Source organism: Manacus candei, unplaced genomic scaffold (genome assembly GCF_025592945.1).
Source record: "Manacus candei isolate 608988 ecotype Guabito, Panama unplaced genomic scaffold, ASM2559294v1 h1tg000086l, whole genome shotgun sequence".
Lineage (NCBI taxonomy): Eukaryota > Metazoa > Chordata > Aves > Passeriformes > Pipridae > Manacus > Manacus candei.
In genome coordinates this window covers 7639535-7662367 of record NW_026138134.1, presented here as the reverse complement: position 1 = coordinate 7662367, position 22833 = coordinate 7639535, and the positions used below count along the sequence as shown (strand labels likewise).

Below are 22833 nucleotides of genomic sequence, written 5' to 3'. Positions count from 1 at the left end.
AGAGACGTACGTGCGTACCTACGTACATTTGGCGTGCACTGCGCGTCACGTGACAGCGCTGGCCCCGCCCGTCCCTCATCCCGGTCCCTCATCCAGGCTGGTCAGTCGCGGCCCTGCTGTTTCTGAAGAAAAGGCTTGGAAAGTTAGCGTGGCTTCGCTCTGTAGTCATTAAAACACAGCGAAAACAAATGTAGGAACAAAAGGCTGACCCTCAGCGGGCAGGAGCTGTAACCTCCGACCGCGGCAGGCCTGGGAATTGCCATTCCCTTTCAGACGGCTGGCTGTTCCTTAAACACAGATTTTGACAAACCGGACCACAATGGGAACATGATCTTAAAAACAGTAGCCTAAAAATGCTCGTAATTCCAAAACTGCTTTGCCGACAAATTTTTGTTCAGATGTTTTCCAAAATAGGCACAAAAAGACAGGGAGGGAAGTTCATTTCCCCTGACATGGCTGCTTTTATCTCGTTCCTCACATCTACAGCTGTCGCGGGGTGGTTGTTTATCTACCCCCAGCAGCCAAAGGCACACCAGGGGCTGGCGGGGCCGTGTCTGCCCTCAGCCCCACTGGAAGTCTAGGGGTCACAGCAGGGGAATGAAGCAATGCTGTTCCCTCCTCTGACAGCCACAGCGCAGTCATCTCCATCAGGCCTGCTGACCCTTCTTCTGTAATAACTTCATACGTTCCTGCCCAGTTCTCATGGGAGATAAGATCAGCGCAGTCTCGTCCTTGATTTCTTTTGTTTGCTGCCTTGCAGACTCTGTTCTGCTCTGAGACTGCTGCCCTGGACCGAGCTGCCCTTCCTCGGGGCACAGGGAAGCCTGGTGTGAAGCTCCCTTGCCAACCTCTCTCCTACCTGATGCATCCCTCTTTCTTTTCAAAGCTTCTGTTCCAAGCGTGGCAAGCGAAAAAGGAACCTGAAAAGACAGGTGTTCACGTGCCAAGGGAGCAGAAAACTGCACCTCACCTGTTTCTTGCTGTGCTACTCATTGGCCAAAGGGTGCAGCAGCCATAGATGGGAAACCTTCGACTGCCCCACACATGGAGGGAGATGCTGGACACGACCTTCATTCTCCTGCTCCTGCTGTTGCTTTGGCCCTGCTGTGTGGGGGCTGGCATCTCATCTCAGCTCCTTGCGGGGCTAAGTATCACACTTCCCAATGAGTTGTGCAGGAAGTGGCATGTTCTAATCTTGAAAGAACAAATAACAACAGAAATTAACAGATTAGGAAACATGCCTGACATCTGCAGGTAGCACAAAGTTTTAGTTATGGTAACAGCAAATAAGACTAACAGAAAACATTAGAGTTGAGAAGACTCAGGAGCCAGAAACGATCTGGCTTTTCTCCAGCAGAGCTCAGAAAGTCAGTGTAGTGTCCAACTGGCCAGTAAAGGTGCTTATTAGTCACACAAAGAACATAGCAACTTCACACAGAAATACTGTGCTTGTGGAACCACTTCAGCTCTTCACAGAGGAAAAGCTTCCTGCCAAAATGCCAGCTGCAATGCCATCCTGCTCTGCTGACCCAGACTGGGGCTTTCTCACCATGAATCTGCTGCTGTAACATCAGTGAACAAAACACACATTTCCTTGAGCAGAGAAAATCTTGATTTCCCATTTTTATTATCCTTTACTACCTTGTGAAATCAAGGGGCCTTGCTGCTGTCATGCAGCTGCCCAGCCCCTCCTGCGCTTTCCTGTGCAAGCCACCTCAAGTTCCCGCAAGCCCAGACGAGGGGCAAAGCAGCAGGAGAAGCAGAAGACAACCACAAGCCACTGGGGTTAAAGCAGCCAGAGGACCTCGAGGCAGAGGGTGATGGTCATATAAACTATACCTATGCATTTCACCTCCAGGTATCTTTGAAGTCCTGCATGGCTCCAGAGATCCAGGAGTATCCAGAGATCTTGCCTGGATCCAGGAGGTTTCTGCTGTGTTCCTTGGCATAGAACTTTCCAAAGCCATTCAGACCACCTGGGACAAGGACAGCCATGGGCAACAGCCCTGGAGGTTTCCAGGGAAGCTGTAAGGATGTTCTGAATCTTCTCTGGTACAGAACAAAGGAATGTGGATTCTTCAAACTGTACTTTAAAAGTCAACTTGCAGTACTAGTAAAAAGATGATAAAGCTAGATGCTAATCCTTACATCAATCAGGTCACTATGCCTGGAGCTCATTTGCCTTGCAAATAATCTATTGTTACATGCTGTGTCCCTTCCTACTCAAATTACTAACTCCACCCCAAAAAAGAACTTCTGTTGAAACTTCTGTAGAAGAGACAGATCCTGCTCCTGAAACCATGGGGCCTGTCAGCTACTCATCAGAGACCTATGACTTGGTGAGTTGGGACTGGCTTTGCTTGATAACGGGGAGAGCAGGTAGAGCTGGGGTGGGCTGAAAGACTTGTTTTCTGTCTGTCCATCTTCTCACCCTCCTGTTGGCAGAGGAAGAGCTTGAGCCATTTCTTAAGACATAACAATCAGCCCTTGCATCCCTTAAGTCCCAACTTGGCCACAAACACAAGGCTGTTGCTTGCGGAGAGCCAGCGCAGTGGGCTGCAGCTGATCCAAGGGTGCTGGATATTCCCACGGGGAAAGCTGCCGAACTGCCGGGGCCTTGTGCACAGCCATTCTGGCAAGCGCTTAGCCTGAGCACTGTCCTTGCATGAGGACAGACCACAGCCTCTGCAAAGGGACAGGTGACTCCCCGGGAGAGCGGGGCTCCGGCAGCCCCATACCCACTGCCAGCCTGTCCCAGGCTCTGTTCCCTGCTGCCCGTGCAGCCCTCGACACCTCAGCATCAAACATTCGTTCTGAGCCAGGCACCTTCTGCACCAGCCTTCAGTGGTATAAATGACTGCACACAGTATGCAAAGCCCTGTACACCTCGTCTGGTCTCCTTACACAATTGGAATACCCAAGCAAATCCAGTGCGCGCTCTCTCTCTTTCTCTCTCTCTCTGTGTGAAAACCCTTGGTACAACCATACGTGCTCCTACCCCTGCTTGCCTTCTCCACATACAGGCTGCCACAGACTCTGTTGAAAGTATATTTACAAGAGGGGCATTTTGAAGAGGGGAAAATAAATTGCGAGTTCTTCTAACAGGGAATAATGACACAAGGCATTCTGCCTCATAGTTCTCTCCCCAGCGTTTGCAAATGAAAGACAGCAGCTGCACCTTTTAGAGTATGTTGAGCTATCCAAGGGGAAGTACACAGCAGCACTATCATCTCAGAATTTATTTTTTAACCAATTGAGCAATTGTGGAAGGAAAAATTATGAGAACGTTTGCACCAAAAGGGTGTTTATCTCACAGTGAGTATCGCACAGTGAGTACGGTGAGGGCCTCATCTAAATTTTGATACCATCCAAGATTAATCGACTCTGTTACCTTGTGGAAAGGTAACGTGCCCAAAATGATAACCCCCCTTTCTCCATAGCAAAAATGCTTTGCTTGCCTAACCTTCCTCAACTGCAGCCTAGACAACCAAAATCACAGGTGCAGAAGAACCATTGAGATCTCCACCAGGTCCCTTGAGGTGCTGCAGGCCAGTTTTCAGTGTAATGGGACCAATATGACTCAAGAGCACAAAGGCACCTGCACTACAGTAATGTGGCATTTCCATAGGCTTTGGTCTTATTCCTAGCTTTCCTGGTTCAGCACCCAGAGAGGTTATGAGCAGAAGCTCTGTCAGTAAATTGCATTGATGTGGGCTATTTCAGTTTTAAGGTTTTGGGAATAAAATGTGCTGCTCCCAGCCCTGGCATGGACTAGAAGGGAATGACTCACATGGAAAACCCATAATAGTGCACAAGCTGCTTCACTTCTGCAGCCAAATGTTTTGATCGCTGACAGTTGTGGGGAACTGAGAAAAACAGTTGCCACACAGAAACCAGAATAAATCTGAATGTGGGTCAGGGGTAGAGGGATCCCTGAACAAAAAGCACACAGGAACAGCCTTCCCAGGTATGCAGTTGTTACAGAAAGAGACACCACTTTTTCTCCCACCCCCAAATCTGGCTGCAATTGTCTTGCAGGAGACCTGTTCAAAGGTCCCTCTGCATACACACTGTTGACTTATCCCATGACAGATCAGGCAGCCACCTGCTTCCAGTCCTAGAAATGGGAATCACAGCAGAATCCTCTTCTTGGCACAATCAGTGTATCTCCTGCAGCTCTGGTCCCTGTCCTTCCTGTCTCAGCCTGGACTGTGACTTTTCATCCTCATGTCTCCAACTCATCTCTGTCCTCTTCCACCCACACATGCTGCTCTGCTTGGAGATGCATGAGAGGATGCCTCAGACTCAGCTCCACACATGCTTCCCCTGCCCACAGCAAGTGGCTTTACAGTAAGAGCCCTCCCTACCTGCTCCCCATCAGCAATCAGATGGTGTCTGATAGGGGCACTCAGCCTCTGCACCTCTGGCTCCAAATACAAGGTGATGCTGGAAGCTGGTCAGTGGCCAAAGCCACTGAACACCACCCAGGCTGTCCACCCATCAGCATCAATGGTGCTGGCATGGCTCCAAGGCAGGACTGACACTCCAGCCAGCAAACCCGGACATTTCCCATCTTTTCCTTTTTTTTCCTTCCAAGGTGGAATCCTCCAACCTCTCCCCAGTGAAATTTCCCATTGCAACATATAATTTGTTTGGGGTTTTCCACATGGTCACCTGCACAGCCTGAGCAGTCTAGTTTGGTCAGTCCACTAAATTGCAAAGGTTTTTGGGTTGGTCTTGTTTTTCTCAAAGAGATTCAAGGATCTGGCACTGGACAACACATTGCAGGTTTCTATGTGTGTTGGTAATTCCTGAAAAAGGTCTGGGTACAGACTAGGAAATGTTTTCAAGCCAGGGAGAAAAATAACTGGGAGGGATTTCTAAAAGCTTTTGTCTTTAGCAGCAATCTCCAGTTTCCAAAATCATATCCTTAACCAGAAAAATAAATGTTCTTTGGGAATACAAAATGCTTTTCACCAAAGGTTTGCAGCCCCATCATCACATTAGGGGAAGACAGGTGTGTGTTTGAGGTTTTGGGTAGGGGGGATTCCTGGCCCCCGAGGGGACTGGTTCTCACCCATTCAGGAGGAAGCACCATGGCATCAGAGCACAGCCACAGCACCCCTGGATGCAGAGTTGGTGGAGAACGGGATGGTGGCAAGACCAAGAGTAACTTTGGTCAGAGCAAAGTCTGGCTCAGCACTCTTTCTGGCAGTAGCCAAAGGCAGAGGCCCAGGGAAGAGGGCAAGAGCTGGGTAAGGCTATTCTGCACTTTTCCCAAGGGCTTGTTTGCCCTCCTACCATCCACTGCTGGGGGACCCCCTGAGCCAGCTGTCTGCTCTACGTGTTCAGTAATGCTCCATAGACTTCTGCCCCATCAGTGTGCCTGGCCCCTCCTGGAGCCATGCAGACGGTTTCAGCAGCAGAGCAGAGCAGTTCAGATGAGCCCTGCCACTGCCTCTTTACCCCAGTCACGTGCGGAGGCACCCAGTGCATTGCCCAGGGAAGGCTGCCTGGGAGAGAAGAAACATAAATCACCCTTCCCTAGCCAGGAACAATGCAGGACTCCAGGCTGGTCACACTCATTTGGCTTAGTAGCACATTGGGTGAGCAAAATCCCCCAAAATCAACTCTAAAACTGTATGAAGCAGGGCTGGTATTTTTAGACGGGAACTTTGGCAGAGGAGGGAAGGAGCAGCAGGTGCAAACGGCTGCAGCTGGCAGTGAAAGGTATGAAAGCAGCAAGCAGAGACTTCCGCTGTGGTTGACACTGAAGTCTCAGCACAAGTCTCTGGAGAGGGTGTGGGTGGGGGACCTCAGGGTGACTGCTGCTGAGCTCTTCCCACTTGTCACTAATTTTTCAGCTTGCCACAAGCCTCCTGCACTGCTCTCTTTTTGTGCTCATCCCAGCCCTTTGCTTTTGTGAACACCCAACTTCTGCAAGGTGCCCAAGGCCAGCTGGAGTGTGCCCACTGTCCAGGAAGTTCATCCTGAGTGCAATTCCAGCTTCCCAGCACTTGATACTTGCCCGCAGCCTCAGCCCCAGTACGGGCTGCTCACCTGGCAAGAAGATCCAGCAGGCCAAGAGCAAATCACGTTTGTGGCAGCTCTATTGCACTTTCCTTACCGGGTACCAGCCTAGGGTCTGGGTGGTGTTTTCAATCGTGTTTCCTGCTCTGACTGCAATTAATTCAGAACTGCAAGGTTTACCAACAGAACAGATTTCTCTCTGCAGCATCCATTCCTCTAGCTATGGCACCGCAGTGCCTCAGAGGCTTTCCTCCAGCCATGCTGAACGCCTGCCCCACACCTTTCTCTGAGCGTGTGGAAAGCAATCTCAAGGATAGCTGCTGCTTGCTCTTGCCCCTTACCTTGCTCTGCCCCAGGTAGCTCCCAGGCCTCTGAGGAGAAGGTGGTCAGTGCAATCCCACCACCTTTGTACCTGGCAGCAGGCAGGACAGGGGCAGTCCGTATCAGAAATGGGTAGAAAACATCAGGAAAGCTGGTAGAGGAACGTTCCATGCTGTATGAGGAAGCAAGAGCCACCAGCAGGTAAACTGGCAAGAACCAGATGATGAAACTGGTCATTTGACTGGACACCAGAACATCACCAAATATGCTAGTTAGAGATTAGAACCTGAGCAGCTCTTGCTGTCAGAGATGGAGACAACCCTCTCCACAGGCTGCTGCACCTCCTGGCACTGGGAGGACCTCCAAGGTCATCACACTGCAGACAGGCAGCACCCGCTCCTGATGCAGGTGGGCTGCAGGACGTGGGGATGCTCCACTCTAAGTCTGCCAGGTGCAGCTGAGGGACTGGGTTCTTGTGTCCAGAAACTCCCCTCGGTTAACAATACTCTCTTATTCTCCAGAGCCAGGTGGAACTGAGTGGGTACTACGAAGCTGAGAACACCACCCCTTCTTTGGAGGGCTACTTTTGCTTCAACCCAGCCTCATCAGTGGTCGGCAACCAGAGAGACCCCTTCAGAAAGGTCTTCATGCCCCTCATCTATCTGCTGATGTTCATGTTGGGGACTGTAGGCAATGCTCTGGTCCTGGTCATTTTAGAGAGGTTCAAGCGGTCTCGCACCACCACGGAAAACTTCCTTTTCCATCTCACCCTGGCCAACCTGGCACTGTTGCTTACCTTCCCGTTCAGCGTGGTAGAGAGCTTGGCTGGGTGGGTATTTGGGAAGTTCCTCTGCAAGATACTCAGTGCTGTCCACAAGATCAATTTCTACTGCAGTAGCATGCTGCTGGGGTGCATCGCGGTGGACCGTTACCTGGCCATCGTCTATGCAATCCACACCTACCGCAAACGCAGAGCTCACTCCATCCATCTCACCTGCACGGCTGTCTGGCTCTGCTCACTGCTTCTGACTTTACCCGATCTCATCTTCATGGAAGTCTGGACAGACGACAGCAACCGCAGCATTTGCTATTTTCCAGAGGTTGGGATCGATGGCAACAATGCCTGGCTGGCAACTCGCTTCCTCTACCACACTGTGGGCTTCTTTGTGCCCCTGCTGGTCATGTGTTACTGCTACATGGCCATTGTCCGGGTGCTCTGTCAGTCCCAGCGCCTGCAGAGGCAGAAAGCTGTCCGTGTGGCCATCCTGGTGACAGGAATCTTCCTGCTCTGCTGGAGCCCGTACCACATCGTCATCTTCCTGAACACACTTACCAAGCTAGAAGCCTTCACCAAGAACTGCCTCCTGGAAGACCAGCTGGACACAGCCATCATGGTGACAGAGGCCATTGGCTTCACACACTGCTGCCTCAACCCCATCCTCTATGCCTTCATTGGAGTAAAGTTCCGTAATGACTTCTTCCGGATCCTGCAGGAGCTTGGCTGCATAAGCCAGGAGACCCTGCAGGAGATCCTGGAGGTGACAAGGAAGGGTAGTGGGATTGATTCCGATAACACCACCTCCATCTCCACCTTCTAGCTGGAAAAGGCTGCCTGCAGGACAGAACTGGCCTAGGGCTTTCCTTCCTAGTGGCGTACTTGCTGTGGTCTCAGTTACAAGTTTCACAAGGATCCCCACCACTTTTCTTTGCTCCTCAGGAAACAGGTCCAATAGCCACTGAACACCCGAATCCCATCAGATACCTTGCCTGGCTCCTCCTGGTTCTCGTACCTGTAGAGATCTGCCTGGCAGCTGTTGGTGAATGCTGGCTGTCCAGTGGTCACTCTCGTGGGGCTGGATGAACCCAAGTGGGTTGAACTGACACTCCCACCTCTCTCTCAAAACGGTGACTCTGCAGGCATCCTGTGCATGAAGCCAGGCACAAGACTGGGGTGCCAGGGGCAAGGAAAAAAGTACAGCCAACTAAGCTAAGCAGGTCTCCATTTCACAAGCTCAGGTTGGTACAGACACGCCCAAAGGAAGCAGCAACTGGAAAGAGAGATGCAGGTAGGACTGATGGGGGCTGTAGAGCTCAATCGCATAGCATGGGCATACAGTGCTGAACACTCTCTGACTGCAACATTGTCCTCCTGCTGCATGACATCCCCCCCAGCCAGCCATGACACATTCACCTGCCCGACACAGCTCATGCCAGCAGGTCCTCCCACAGACTTACAGATTTGACTGTCACAGACTCCTTTCCTGACACCAGTTGCATCATTTGATCTGTTTTACTGCTGTTAAGATCTTCTGTGAGTGGCTGCTGAACTGACTGCCTGACTATGCAAAAGTTTTCCTTTAAGGAAAAACACCATTTGAAGAGATGGCTTCTGTCTTGTGACCCTGCACAGGGGACAGAAACCACACCGCTTTGTAAGTGTGAAGGTGTAACTTTTCTTTCAGCTCACTGTATGGCAATTTGTGGGTTCTGAGAGCAAGGAGACCCACTGCCCCAAAGTAAGGAAAAGAGCTCGTTTGCATAATTTCTCTTTGTTTTTAGAGAGGCGAGAGGAAATGCAGCATTTTGCTTTGCACTGTGCTTTCTGCTATTTTTCCTCAACAGGGCTTTCAGAGATTAAGTGCATCCAGGTGTACAGAGAACAAACCTGGGTGGTGATCTTGCCCTGAACTGCAGCTGAACTTCACTATACCCAAGGGCCCTTCTAAAAAGACCAGGCATTATGGAAGGGGTTACCGTTACCTCAGTCTGGCTCAGCTAGAGAACTCAATAGCTCGTTCTCACATTGTGACTTCAGGAGAAAACTCACCAAGTATAAGGCAGTCCACCATTTCCTGCAGTGCTGCATCTTCAAAGATGAAACCTGCAAATAATGGTGACTGTAATTGTTCAAGCATGCACATGCAGCAGAGGAAGAGCAGCTCTCTTTAGCCTGTCCTCGTGTTCTCCATGGTTGTACCAGTGAGCAGACCCATTGCAGATGCATTGTAAACACCTCCCCAGCAGGTTCTGATGAAACTGTGTTTCCAAATACATAAAACTGTTACTGAAGAAATGAACAGTCAGAGTGTAAAATTCTTACAGTGGTCACAAAGTAAAAAGAAAATCTGCACACAAAGTAAGAGTGAACAGATTGATTACACATCTATTGTTACTATAGTTTTTAGTACTGGTATGTACAAACCTTTAGAAATGTTTGATGTAAGCTGTAATAAACAATTGAAGGAAACACCTTCTCATGGATAGTGCTTGTAAGCAGTTGTCTGCAGTCATGTCACTTTCTCGAGGGAAACGCATCAGAGAGCACTGAGTGGGCAGACATCACCTTTCTGACAAGCACTGCTGTTCCCACATGGGGACCACAGGGCTCACAAGACCACCCTGTTCAGATTCCCCTTCACTGGTGCCACAGAATGCCCTGCTGTGTTCAGAGTCAGTTCCAGATCTACATTAGCTGTCTGCTTTCCAGAGCCTCTTCCACCAACTGGAGCACCTGCTGCCCCAGTTTTACAGCAGTTGCTAACCCAAGTGGAAAGCTGCCCTTGCACCCACATTTGGTTCAGCCAGCCTGGGAATGGCTTGGCTCAGAGCTGGCAGACCCTTCCCCAAAGAGCAGCTGTTGCTCCTCCCACAGCTGCCTGCAGCCAACCTGCTGAATGGTGACAAGAAAGCAAGAGGAACTTTCCTTCACCACAGAGGAAGCTGGGCTTTCCACTCAATGAAACCCTTGCTGCCTCCTCAAAGTTTGCATGGCTGTCACACGGCCCAGAGCGGGCTTCCCTGCTAAGCGCTCATGCCACCAGAGCCACCCCCAGACACCACAGCCCTCAGGCACACAAACCTTCAGGCTCCCCTGTGGAGCTCAGCTCAGCCCCTATTCCACTGCTACCAAGTGAGGCAGACGTACTCTGCCCACCCAGGCCACCAGGAAGAGGCACTGAGCCCAGGGGAGCTCCAAGGTGGCTCTTGCAGGGAGTGGGGAAGTGGCGTGTGGGAAGGCAATCTCACCACCATCCACAGCACACACTCTGCACCCCCAGCCCTGGACCATGCTCTGCAAACAAGGCTCCAGCAGACAACCCAGAGAAAGCCTTGGTCTGCTGAAGGCAACCCCAAAGACAAGGACACAAAAACTCACAACAGCACACTGCTCTGCATTTCCTGCAGGGTAACCAAGTCTCCCAGGAGGCAGAGCTGGGGTGTTTCAGCAGAGCATCCTGCTACACGCGCACGATGATCACAGGGCTGTGGCGGGCAGCAGAGCGTGCATGCGTGAGCACGAGCCAGCAACGCATGAATGAACGCGTGCCTGGGAGCGCTGCAGAGAAAGGGCTCCCCCGATGCCCACGCAACCCTCCCAGCAGCTCTTGCACCCTCTTGTCCCCACTGCAGTCCCATGGAAAATCACGTGGAAAAAGACAGGCACAAGGTCAGGTTTTGAAATTTGTCTTTTTAATAAAAAGGCACCTATAAAACAGGTCAATACATTACAGGCAGCACAGATACCCAAAAACAAGCCTAAAAATTGTTTCAAATAAAAACCAATAAGATGTCTTCACATATTGTATTTATATATTTATATTTATATATATATATTTATATAATGGTACAAAATGACTGGGGAATTTCTCCATGGGATGACAGAGAACAGGTCAGTCACCTTTACCTCAACGTGAAAGCTAATTCCGGGTGCGTGATTATCCGATGTACTGAAAGATGCGGTTTCCCAGCATATGCTTTTTTGGAGCCGGAAAAACATGGCGAAGTCATGGCTAAAAGATGGGCAAACCTACTGTGATTAGGTGGAGTCAGTACACAGAACTCAAGCTGAGAAGTCGAGCAATAAACTACAAGACACAAGACTAGACACAGGTCACGGCAGCAGGCAACCAGCTGATGGCAAACCTTGCCCAGGTCTAACACAGACTGGCTGTCACTGAGCCTCCAGAGGAACTCCTGCCACACTGCTGTTCACAGACATGGTTGGGAGTGGTGCCCAGGGCAGAAGGGTGTTAGGCAGCACTTCTTCTCCCCATTGTTCAGCCCTCTCAGTGGTAGGGATAGGGCTGGCTCTAGGGCAGTGCAATTTTGCAGAAGAGCATCGACTGCTGCTCTAGAATCCTCAGCTCTGACCTAGTATTGGGATTTCCCTTTTGTATCCAGGGCTGCTGAGTCAAAAGGCTTTGCTTCTTATTTGTCACCGAAGGACAGGTGTTCCTTCTGTTGCCAGGCAGAAATAGCACTGCACTGCCCCGTCCCCACGAGCAGCCAGCACCAGCCTCCTGAGTCCTGCACAACCTGGGGGCTGCAGCCTGGGGGCTCCGGCTGAGCAGGGACAACACGCTGCCCACAAAGACAGGACTGCAAGCCCCAAGCAACTTCTGTGTCAGGTTGGGCAAAAAGGACAACAGGGAAGGTACGAACACGTGGAGATCTCAACCGGGCTAAAACAACAGCTGTCTACAGACAAACAAAAAACTTCCATATAGAAAATGTTATGGCTTCAAATTAGCCAAGACTAGCTGGTGGGTAATGAGCAAGGTTTGAGGCTGTAATTGGTATTTGGATGTTTACGAGAAACTACCAGCAGCCAACACCCCAAAGTGCAGCCAAGAGAAGCCACAGCCTTTCAGGCAAGTCAAGCTTAGAAAGAGCTACATCTGTTTGAGCCACATCCTCCCATGTGAACACACTGGAAGGATGGAGAATCCAACCAGCTAACATGGTCAGGTCCAAAGCCTGAGCTGAAGATTATTCCTCTGCTCCAACTGCAAAGGCAGGCATGACCACTGCCTGTTTTATCACCTCAAAAACCGCTACTTGCTCACATCATACACAACAAACCCCTACAAAGCAGGAGACCAAAGCAAGATTCTTCCTCAAATCCAGACCCATGCTTCTTACCCAGTACTGCTCGCTACACAATGCCCCAAAGCTTCCAGGTATTCCTAACTGGACTTTGTGACTCCATCTTCTCACAGACTGGATCGAGAGAGCTGCTGGGCTGACGTTTCAGCACCCACCAACCTGTCCAAACAGCTTGCAAGATGGTGAAAAGTGTTGCTGTTCACTCGCTACTTGACAATCTCCCTTTCCAAAGCCCTCTCCTCCCTGCAGTACCAAGCTGGGAAAGGTGAGCTCTGTTATAAGAGTGTGCTAAGTCTGGCTCTGCAGAGATAATCCTCCAAGCGGTGTTCCCCCGGCAGCTGTGTGCCCCAAGTTCACCGCTGGATGCTGGAATGGGGTCCCTGCAGAGGTCCAGAGACACCGCTATGAGTACAGAAGTGTGCGCACATCACCCCACATTCCCCTCCGTGAACAAACACAGGACAGACCATCAGGACCGTGTGCAGGAAGACCTTATGGAGTGCAAGATGGGGAGGATGGAGCACATCCAGAAAAGCCAGAGTTGTCCAAATGGCACACTTCTGCCAGCTTGGGAATGAGGGATTGCAATGCATCTTCAGCCTCTTCTGTCTGAAACACAGAATGGCCGCGCCACTGACACCAAACAAGACTTACACTAAAGTGGAGTATTGCACGCAGGGACAGGTCCTCTTCAACAGCTGGACCTCTCCTGTGCCACAGGGCAGGGCTGCTGCCAGTAGCTCAGGGCGAGATGGAACAAAGACTGCCTGCGAAACTCTGGAGGAGAAGGACCAACAAGCATGAGGAAGACCTGGGAGAGCATTCAACAGGAGAGGGGGCGCAGGACAATGGCAGACAGTGATGTATGGGTCATGGACTGGTGTAGGAAGGCTGCAGAAGAGCAGGGTTCCTAGCTAGCCTCTCCTGGAAGCAGCGAAATGCATCACCTCACTCACCTCGGAACCCATCGGTCCCTACACACCGTAACACCTGCCACCAGGGGACACAGTAGGAAGGGAAGAGGAGGGAGAGAGGTGACAGGGTTGGTCAAGACCTTTGGGTCCAGCACGTTATCATCTGCGAAGCCAAATCCTCACCAATTCTCCAGCTGAAGGGAGAATGCTCCCCAGCATCCCCAGCTGCCACAGCAGCTTCTCCACAGAGCAGCAACAGCTGCATCCCACGAAGCTGTGGCCTCTGTCCTGCCAGATGAGCATCAGCAGCGTTTCACCAGGGCCACAGCTCTTGGTGGTGGTTGTGTTTGTGCACTCAGCAGAGTATCCACAGGGGCCTGAGATCTGCATGACACTACATCCCCCGCCCCCCTCGCACATGCAAACCATCCAGATGCATGAACAACACAGGTCTGACACAGAGTCACTCTACAATGGGATCTCTCAACATCCTGTGCACCCTGGGGATCCTCCTCCCTCCCCCCCTCAAGGAGAGTCTTCAATCCTTGTACACTGTTGCCTTTAGCATGTTTTTCTGTTTCTGTTTTTTAAAACATGTTTTGAGGCTTCTATTAAAACACAGAAATACAGAACAATTAAAAACCAGCACAAGTTTCGCCTTTCCCAGCGACCTATTTACAGCTAGTTCCAAAAACCCTCTTGCACATTTTGGTTGCTTAAAAAGGAAGGAAAAAAAGGAAAAAAAAAAAGAAAAAAAGAAAAAGAGAGGAAAAAAAGGGAAAGAAAAACACTTGACAGAGGAAAACCGTAAGTGAAAACTTTACAAACTGACACAGGGTCTGGATGTCCCTAGTCTCCACTCAGGGTTCAAAGTAACAGCCCCACTCCCAGCCCCTCCACCCTCCCCTTCCCCAAAAAAGAAAGGAAAAAGAAACCCAATTCACATCAAGTTTACTGCACATATGGTTTTCTGTGTAGAGGCGAATCCAATATGAAAAGCATCCCACGTGGTGTCCTCCACTGACATTGGCCCCCAACCCTCCCCTGCAGAAAGGTTTAAAAATGTTTGTAGAGGCAGCCCAGTCCCCTCCCCAGCCCTGAGAGCCAGCCGGGGTTAGAAAGGCAAGTTTGCCATGTTCCCAGGCCCGGGGATGTAACTCATCTGGCTGTCCAGGGAGACACTCCTCTGCCTCATCTGGTGCGTGACCATGAGGTTCTGCTGAGGCGGGGGCCCCATGAGAGAGCCCTGAGGTGACATCATATGTCCTGTCTGGGCATACATCTCCCCTGACACAGACATGCTCCTCTGTTTGGCCTGCATCAGCATGAAATTCTGCTGGGCCATCAGGCTCTGCTGTGGAGACATCATGCCCTGATGCATGCTGTTGCCCATCATGCCTTGCTGGGGTGGTATGCCTGTCCTGCCCAGCATGGGCATTTGTCCAGGATGGCACATGGGCATGCTGAGTCCCCTCTGCACGCCCTGCTGCCCGGGGAGGCTGGGGGCATTCATACCTGGCCGCACCGGGGGCTGCTCAGCCATCATGTTCTGCAGGTTCATGAGGTGAAGGTTGGAAGGCTGAGATTTCGGCGCCTGGCTGTCGCTCTTGGGGAAATACTGCAAGGTGCTGCTTGGCTTCTCTGATGGGATGATCCTGGACAGATCAAATTCAGGGATCCCTGTGGGTGTGGGGCGGATGACCTCGCTGAGCTCGGGGTCGTTCAGCACCGATGCCACCCCGGGAAGCACGGGCGGGTAGGGCTCGCCAATCCGAGGAGGGATGTTCTTGCCCATCATGTGCTGCTGAGGGGGCATCTGGCCAGGCTGCTGGGAGGGAAGGTCCTCAGGCGGCAAGGGCATCCCTGGTGGGTAATGCTGCTGCATCCCAGGGCCACCTCCCGCACCGGGGGCTATGGGCATGCCTCCAGCAGGAGATGCCATGGCGTTGTGGGGCTGCTGCATGCGGGGGAACACGAGCTGGTTAGAAGGAATCATCTGTGAACTGTTGGGCACAGGGCCACACTGCTGGTTCAACGAGTCCTGGGGACCCGGGGGCATCATCATGGGGTTCTGGGGGGGCACGCCTGCCCCTGGCCCACTCGGGTGCATAGGAATGTTGGAGCCCAGAGGGTTTGGGGAGGACATCATGGAGGTGGGGGGCGGTTCGTGGGAGAGGGGCTGCTGACCAGGCAGGTTCATTCCCATGGGGCTCTGAGAGGATCCAGGTGCCACAGAGTTCAAGTGCAGTTGATTTGGCTGATTCCCCGTCACACCTAAGAACAGAAAAAAGAGAGAAGAGTTATCCCTCCTCTCAGATCTCTTCGGGTTGCAAAATCCACATCCTGAAAGCTTGCCAAGCACTCCTGCTCAGAATTCCCTGAGCATGGAGAGTGATGCTTAGTAAGGAGCTGCAAGATGGGCTTGCAAAGCACCAATATCAGAAAAAAAGCACCCAGACTCCAGCTCCCTAAGCCCACAAGCACCAGAGAGATCTTTCAGCTTCATCCAGTCCCATGCTGGATTTGTAGCTTCTTACAGCCCCCTGATTTTAGAATCCTGGTTTGGTGTGTTGGGACAGCCCTACACCATGGTCTCAGCAGGGCTCCCAGCAAGGCTCCCAGCTACCTGGAAGGCACCGAGGAGTGACCCTTCAGCACTGTGGGCTGCAGGGTTCACACCGCCCAGCAAGCTCCGGTGGCCACACAACCTTGGGCAGTGAGGAGGAAAAAAGCAGAAGAGTGGGCAGCCCAACACGGGTGATGTCCGGGTGGGACATCGGAACAGCAGAGCCATCCATGCCTGTGGAGGCAGCCAATGCATTTGCATGCCTGCAGTCAACCTAAGTGACTGCTCAGCAGTGAAAGAGTCAAAAAGTTGATTTTTCATTTTGAAAACTGCCAAAAATATTTATCAGACAGCTTTAAACCCCTAAATCAAGTGGTAAAGCACACTGGAATTCCCCTTTGGGCTGGTCACCAAGTGACAAAAAACACTCATTTGCCTAGCTGTCCTCACCAGTGCCACCGGCTAGTGAAGCGTATCTGGCCTACTGAAATCACAGCTATGCTACCTACAACACAGGTTGCCTCATGCAGGCACCTGGGCTGCACTCAAAACACCAGACTCCCAAGCCCTGTTCAGAGCATGCCTGTCCTGTCACACAGAAACGCAAGGGCTCTAAGCAGCAGACCTCTGTCTGCAAGTCCTGAGCCTGAGAAAACTCCAGGAGCCATGAAAATTCAGGGCTGATGCCTCTGCACAAGGTAAAGGTAGGTCTAAAAAATTCCAGAGCTCACAGAATAAGGATGTCTCAAGCCAGACTCGCTCATGTACTTCCAGAGAGCACACCCAAGCCAAAAGCTGATGGGCAGCCTCAGCACAGGGCAAAGAAATGCACAAACTATTACCAATGAGGGTGAATTTAAGCTATTTGACATGGCAGACAGGGGGAGAAGAGAGTTTCTAATGCCTCCTCCACCTGCTGCCTCAGGCTCACTGGCAGCCATGAGACGGCGTGACCTCTTGCAAGCCCAGCTCCAGTAGTATGTACCTGACATACTTCCAGGAGGGAGCATAGGCCTGTCCGGCAGCAGCTCGTCGTCAGAGGTGGCGATGGTTTTGATGGCATTGTGGTAAAGTGGTGTGGAGCTGGGCATGGCATACTTGGACATCTGGGACATCATCAGTGAGAGTGGGTTCTGAGAGGGGGATGGATCTGGAGAGGAAGTAAAAGGCATGTTGGGATTTATGGTGCTAGAGGTGTTACTGGCTGGCGCGGAAGAGCTGCTCCGAGGCCCAGAAGGGAGAGAACCTGCAAGCAAGAGAGAGACCAGCTTAGTACTGTCCACACACCTACTATCAGAGAGCAACCCTGTTCCCTCCTTCCAATGGCAGTGACCAAAGGAGTTTGCAAAACACAGAGCTGGCCCAGCCCAGTATGCAGAGACCCTGCTCCAGAGCAGTGATGGACTTCCACTTCAACCTGCTCCTGACTGCCCAGCACAGACACAGCTTTTGCTGCCTTATCACAGAGCGTAAGCAGTAAAAGCTGCTCTGCCCACCCTCTCATCTACCTGAAAAGGCCCTGTTTGGACTCCTGGGAAATAAACTTGCTCCATGAGATGCCACACACAGGCATCTCTGTTTCTTCTTGCTCCTGCGAGAGCTCACAGGCTGGAGAGAAACACTGTCCGCACACTCACCAAGCACAGACATGCACTCGCATGCAAGACACCCAGCATACCCTGATCCAGTGCTCCCATGGAGGCAGATGAGTTCATGCTGAGAGTCTGCTTGCTCTGGTTGACTCCTGGGCTGGGCATGGTGGCTTTGGGAGATGGCACCCAACCAGGGGAAGGAACAGCCATAGAAGGGGACTTCAGGCGGCTTGGTGAGCCGGTTGGAGACCGCACATTGAGAGAGGAGCTCATCACCTGGGGGGACTTGAGGGGCCCTGACTGGTTTGAAGGTGGCATGCTGACCATCTGTGAGGGTGTCTGTGGGGACTTGAGGTTGGCAGACGGGGAGGTGACCAGCGGCGAGTGCACCTGGCTAAGGGTGGGAGACTTGAGGTGGCCCATGCTGGGGGAATTCATCTGGCTGATGTTGATGGTGAGGTCAGAGGGCCGGCGGCCAAGCCCTCGAGAAGGTGCTGGGTGCATGTTGGCTAGGTTTCCCCCTGGTGTGGGAGTGGGATTGGAAGCTGGAGGCAGAGGGATGTGGCTGAGCCTGGTGGTGCCACTGATGCTCCCAACGGGCATGGTGCCCTGCTCAGGGTTGAATATGTCCGAGCCACTGCCCATCTCCTGGGGCATGTTGGGATAAGGTCCTTGCCCGCTTGAGAAGCCTTGCTGCCCTTGGCTGGGGAACTGGGAGGGAATCATCATTTTCTGGGGCCCCGTTAGCATTGCACTACCACTGCCATTCTGAGCCCTCGCCCTGGCCAGCTCCTCAGGGCTCATGCCCTGGTGGGTCATCATCTCGGGGCCCCTCATCTTCTGCGACATCATCATCTGCTGCTGTGGGGTCATCTGGACATTGAGGTTCATGTTCATGTTCATGTTGACATTCATGTTCATGTTGAGGTTGCCAGGGCCCACGGGTGCATCCATGTCCCGAAGGCCTGACTGACTCATAGGGGGGCTCAGCATCCCCCGAGTGCCTGCAAAATCCATTCCCATTGGGGCACTGCTCAGGCTCTCCCCCGTTATCTGGCCAGCAAACATGGATGGATCCATCTGCCTGTGAGCCTGCATCATCCTCTCCATTTCCATGCTCTGGCTCATGGAGTTGCCAGATATTCCCATGGGCCTCTGCATTGCCACTGGGCGTTTTTCCATGAGTTGATGCCGTAGAATCTCCTCCCTGGCACGGGGATTCATAAACCTTTCTGGGTCCCCTTGCCCTGATGGGTAGGGCAGGGTGCCCTGCGGAAAGTTCCCGGGGCCTCCCATAGGAGACATATCATCGCTCCATCCCATGCCAGGCCTGACTGGTCTCTGCATGGCATTCATGGGCCCAAGAGCATCCAAGGGCATGTTCTGCATCCCTCCAAAGCCAGAGACTCTCTGCATTTGATTCCCAGGAAACCGTGGCCCAGGAAAGGGTGGCCCTCCCCGCAGCTGCATAGGGTCCTGCACATCTATGGGTCCCCGTAGCTGGCTGCCCATCCCCGGCGGCCACGGCTCCCCAGGCTTGCTATGGTAGGGTGGTGGGGGCCCTCGCATCATCATGCTCCCCATCGACTGTGGGATCATGATCTCCTGCATGGGTCGGCCGTGGATGCTGATCTGCTCCTCTTTCCGTCGCTTTTCCTCATAGTACTCTTCCTGCAGCTTCCTCCAGGCCACTTGCTCCGGTGTCAGGCTGTCCTGGTTCAGCCGCTGCATCATCATGTTCATCTGCTGCCCCATGTCAGCTCCGGGGTGGTGCGGCACCTCGTGTTCTAGGCTGGGCCCACCAAGGCTCTGAGTCTGGGATATCATGGACTGCAGAGGCTCTTCATACTTCTTCATGCTGGCAGAGGGTGCAGGGGGCTGGGCAGGGGTAGCCTGTGGCTGAGGGGCAGTGCCACCCTCACCCACATTTTGGCTGGACTTGAGGAAGGGCTCGGCCTCCCCACTGCGCAGCAGCAGACGCTCAATGTCCCGCAAGGTCTGCAGAGAGCGCTCTCGGTGCTCCAGCTGCTCCTTTGAGAGCCCTTCCGAGTTCATGGCATTCCTGGGGCCCAGGCCTGCCTGCCCTGGCATCCCTGGACCCGGACCCTCTCCGAGAAGGCTAGAGCTGGGGGCGGCAGAGGAGTCCACTTGCCCAGGCTGCATGGCGCTGGCAGACGCGGTGGGTGTATTTGGGTGGTTGTTTCCAGGCTGGTTGCTGCTGCTGTTGTTCCCCAAAGAGCTGGGAGTCAGATCTCTCCGGACATCTTCACTTGTCCCTTCCTGAGGTGCAGGCAAAGGTGTTTGACTGATGGTCTGAGGTGTGGGGGGTGGAGGCTGCGGTGGGGGAGGCTGCGGCTGTGGTTGACTTGCTTGAGGGGCTGGTGGCTGGGACTGTGGAGTGTTGGCAGCAGGAGGGTTAATCGGAAGTGGCTCAGCAACCCCCAGCACTTTAGGAGCAGGTGCCTAGCAGAGAAAAGGGGAAGAAACTTAAGAAGTAAAAAAACCCTAGAGAGGTATTCTTCCCTGCACCCTGCAGGAGACCTCTCTGTCCCGAAAAGTTGCCTAATGGCAGTTCATCTTCATTCCTTACAGGAAAGATGTAGGCCCTACTACATGCCCTGGGAATGCACAAGCTGTGGGCATGGCTGTGGGGCCACAGGCCATGCCCCATCCCAAACTTTTCACAGATGACAACAGCAAGGGTTGTGCCAAAGAGTTTCCACAGCAAAGCATCCCGCGCCACTGAAAGGGCATTCTGGCAACCCCTTCTTTCACAACTGAGCCAGGGGCTGGGGAAGGGTAGCAGTTGGCAGCACATGCCAACTGGAGCATTTGGTTCATAGCTGGTATACCTGGTCTAGCTTTGCCCGCGGGACATTCTGCTGATGGTAGGCCAGAATGGAGTCAGCTCGGCCCTGCAGGACAGCTTCTGCAGCTCTGGGGAGAGAGCACAAATCGCTTGAGAACAGGCACTGTGCCCCATCCTACCCATCCCCAGCTGCCACCTCCGCTCTTCAGTCCTGCAGAAAGAGGGAAATCTCTGGAGGTCACTGAGAAGAGTGAATGTTCTCAGAGCCTTCCCACCTGTCCTGCACATGTCCCCTGAGGATCTCCAACTGAGGATCACTTGCCCTGAAGTTTCCCTCTTCCCATGTCCTGTGACAGGCTTTGCCTTCTGCCTGCTGCCCTAAGGTGGCTGTCACCCAGACGCTCTGGGATCTTCCGCACCAGACCTGTGGTACAGCAGAGCTCTAAAACTAAACAGACTAAGTTAAACAGACTAAACTAACTACACTACTATGACCCTGTGGCTGAGACAATGCAGGACAGAAGGGAGGAATTGTGTGGAGAACACCCAGACACTCCCAGAGACACCCACCCCTCAGATACTTCTGAATCAGCCCAGCAGCCTGCACTGCTTTGGGTGAATCATTCGTTGGATGCTGACTAGATGTGCTCTACAGCAGAGTGCAGCGCCAGGCATCGCCAGGAGGAAGTGGGCATCTAAGTCCAAGTTCGCCCACCCGTGGTGGCTGCCAGTAAACCTCATGAACCTCAGGGGGTTCCCACTCTGTGCAATCAGAGAGACACAGGTCTCTCCAGCTCTTCTGCACTCCACTGCCGTGTGCAGCGGACAGGTGTGACAAGGCCTGCCGGGACGGACGGAGTTTACCACTTACGTGTTAGCAAGGTGCGTTGTAAAGACGTAAACGAACTGTGACGGCTGCTTCCCTGCTCCGCCGCCTCCGCCTCCCACAGCCTCTGACCGCAAGCCGGGGGCAGCACCATGGGGCACGCCGGAAGCGCTGCTCTCGCTCAGGTTCGGCAGCGGGTTGGACCCTGGGCCAAGCTGTGGGGCCGTGGACATCGCAGGATCTGCTACATTACAGCCTGCGGGAGCAGAGGAGAGCGCGGGAGCGCCGGGACGAGCCGCCGGCAGGGGGCGGCCCCGGCCCGCCCGTCCATCGCCAGCCGCTCTCGCAGGAGACCCGCGATTAATATTAATAAGCATTGCAATTACCAGGGGCATGCCCTGCCTTCCTCTCCCTTCGCCCCTCAACGCAACTGGCTCCCTGCTCCCCTCCAGCTGCCTCTCCCCACCGCAGCCGCTCCTGCAGCCCGACCCTGCCACTGCAGCATCTACACAGGAGACGTGGCTGGGAACCTGGTGCGGGGACACTTCCAGCCCCTGCCCCCGGGCAGCCCCACCGTGGCCCACTCCCGCCACGCAGACCTGGGAGCAGGCTGTGACAAGGGAAGTGGAACTTTCCCTTCCCACACGGGCTGTGGAGTGTGCTGAGAAGCACAAGGGAACATTATGGAGAGGATGGTGACAGTGCGCTGGCAGCTCTCCTTGCTTTCCTACACATTCATGTTCTCCATCAGAGGACATGGGCATCTCCTGGCTGCCACTCTGACCAGGGTGGGCATGCCCGACCAGAGTTAAGCTGGGCACACTTTCAAGATGGTAATTCTGCTGATAGTGTGGCCAGAGCAACATACAGCAGGGACATTCAACCTCAATGCCTTTTCCTCCAGCATCTCAGTAGCATCTTCACAAAGATGCTTCACAAAGTGAGGTTCCACATCTCACTACATGGCAAAAAAAAAATTCTCACAGCGCAAGGAGCACCAACTGCAATGCCCCCCCCTCCTCACCACACACCCGGCTAAGTGAGCACACACAGGTAAAAAGGTGCCAGTGTCACCAGCCCTGCTGAGCTGCAGGAAGGATCTAGCTTTACTCAAGCTTGTGAGCTGGTAAGGAGGCAGTCACTCACTGTGTGCATTGCTGATGGGCTTGTCGTCTTCTTCGCTGTCTGGCCCAGAGCACCACTCATCGCCGCTGTATGGCTGTTTCCTTTCCAGCACGCACCGTCGCTTGCTACGGGGAGCCACCTCACCTGCAAAGCGACAGAGCCATCAGAGGTGCTGAGGAGACCTGGCAGGGACTGGGAAGACTGGGGTCCTGCCCAGTTGCATGCTGGCAGTGCTGACCCAACAGGGATGCACTGGGCAAGAAGCCTTACACCAACATCTGCCCAGTGCTGCTTAAGAACCTGAAGCATCTGATCAGTCTGGGCTTCTTGTCTTTGCAGCCAGATCTAGTGGGACTCCAGTGTGAGAGCCAGAGTTTCAGAATGAGGTGTATTTCTTACTGCCTGAAAGGAGTCTGCGAACACAGGACGTGTCCACCTGCTGTTCAAAATAGGAGAGCTTTGGGCATTAACCATAAATTTAAAGGGTCTGTGATTTAGCAATCAAAACCTGAATACAGAATGGAATAGTGCGTTCGCATCCTTTGTAGGAACAAGAGACAGACTCTGCCCTTTGCTGATATCAATCGGGCAGGGGCCTTCATGCCCTCTGTAAACTCATGTGCTCCCTCCATTTCTCAGATGGGACTGATGCAGCTCAGAGAGGAAGTAGCTTGCCTTAAAGGCACTGAGGGGACTCAGGGACAGCAACCAGACCCATGCTTTAACTAATTTTTTGCCCTCCTTTTTTTACATCATCTAGTGGT

At 52.9% G+C, this 22833-nt stretch overlaps 2 protein-coding genes across 4 annotated transcripts in view; one reads left to right on the top strand and one right to left on the bottom strand.

Moving 5' to 3' along the window:
* Positions 1–61: 61 nt before the first annotated feature.
* CXCR5 (C-X-C motif chemokine receptor 5) lies at positions 62–11756 on the top strand. The gene is made up of 2 exons (XM_051812369.1): positions 62–2339; positions 6873–11756. Exons 1-2 carry the CDS (start codon positions 2205–2207, stop codon positions 7947–7949), a joined length of 1212 nt encoding a protein of 403 aa, XP_051668329.1. The 5' UTR covers positions 62–2204; the 3' UTR covers positions 7950–11756.
* Positions 10800–22833, bottom strand: part of BCL9L (BCL9 like) — a 62705-nt gene continuing 50671 nt past the window's right edge. For 2 of the 3 annotated variants that reach the window (XM_051812335.1, XM_051812337.1), the window contains exons 3-8: positions 22091–22213; positions 20990–21200; positions 20162–20246; positions 17396–19772; positions 16703–16963; positions 10800–15425 (exon numbers count right to left, since the gene is read on the bottom strand). In XM_051812335.1, coding sequence (XP_051668295.1) covers positions 14266–15425; positions 16703–16963; positions 17396–19772; positions 20162–20246; positions 20990–21200; positions 22091–22213 — 4217 coding nt within the window. In that variant the 3' untranslated portion in view covers positions 10800–14265. The remainder of the gene's footprint in view (positions 15426–16702; positions 16964–17395; positions 19773–20161; positions 20247–20989; positions 21201–22090; positions 22214–22833) is intronic. The other variant, XM_051812336.1, reaches the window with a different exon arrangement.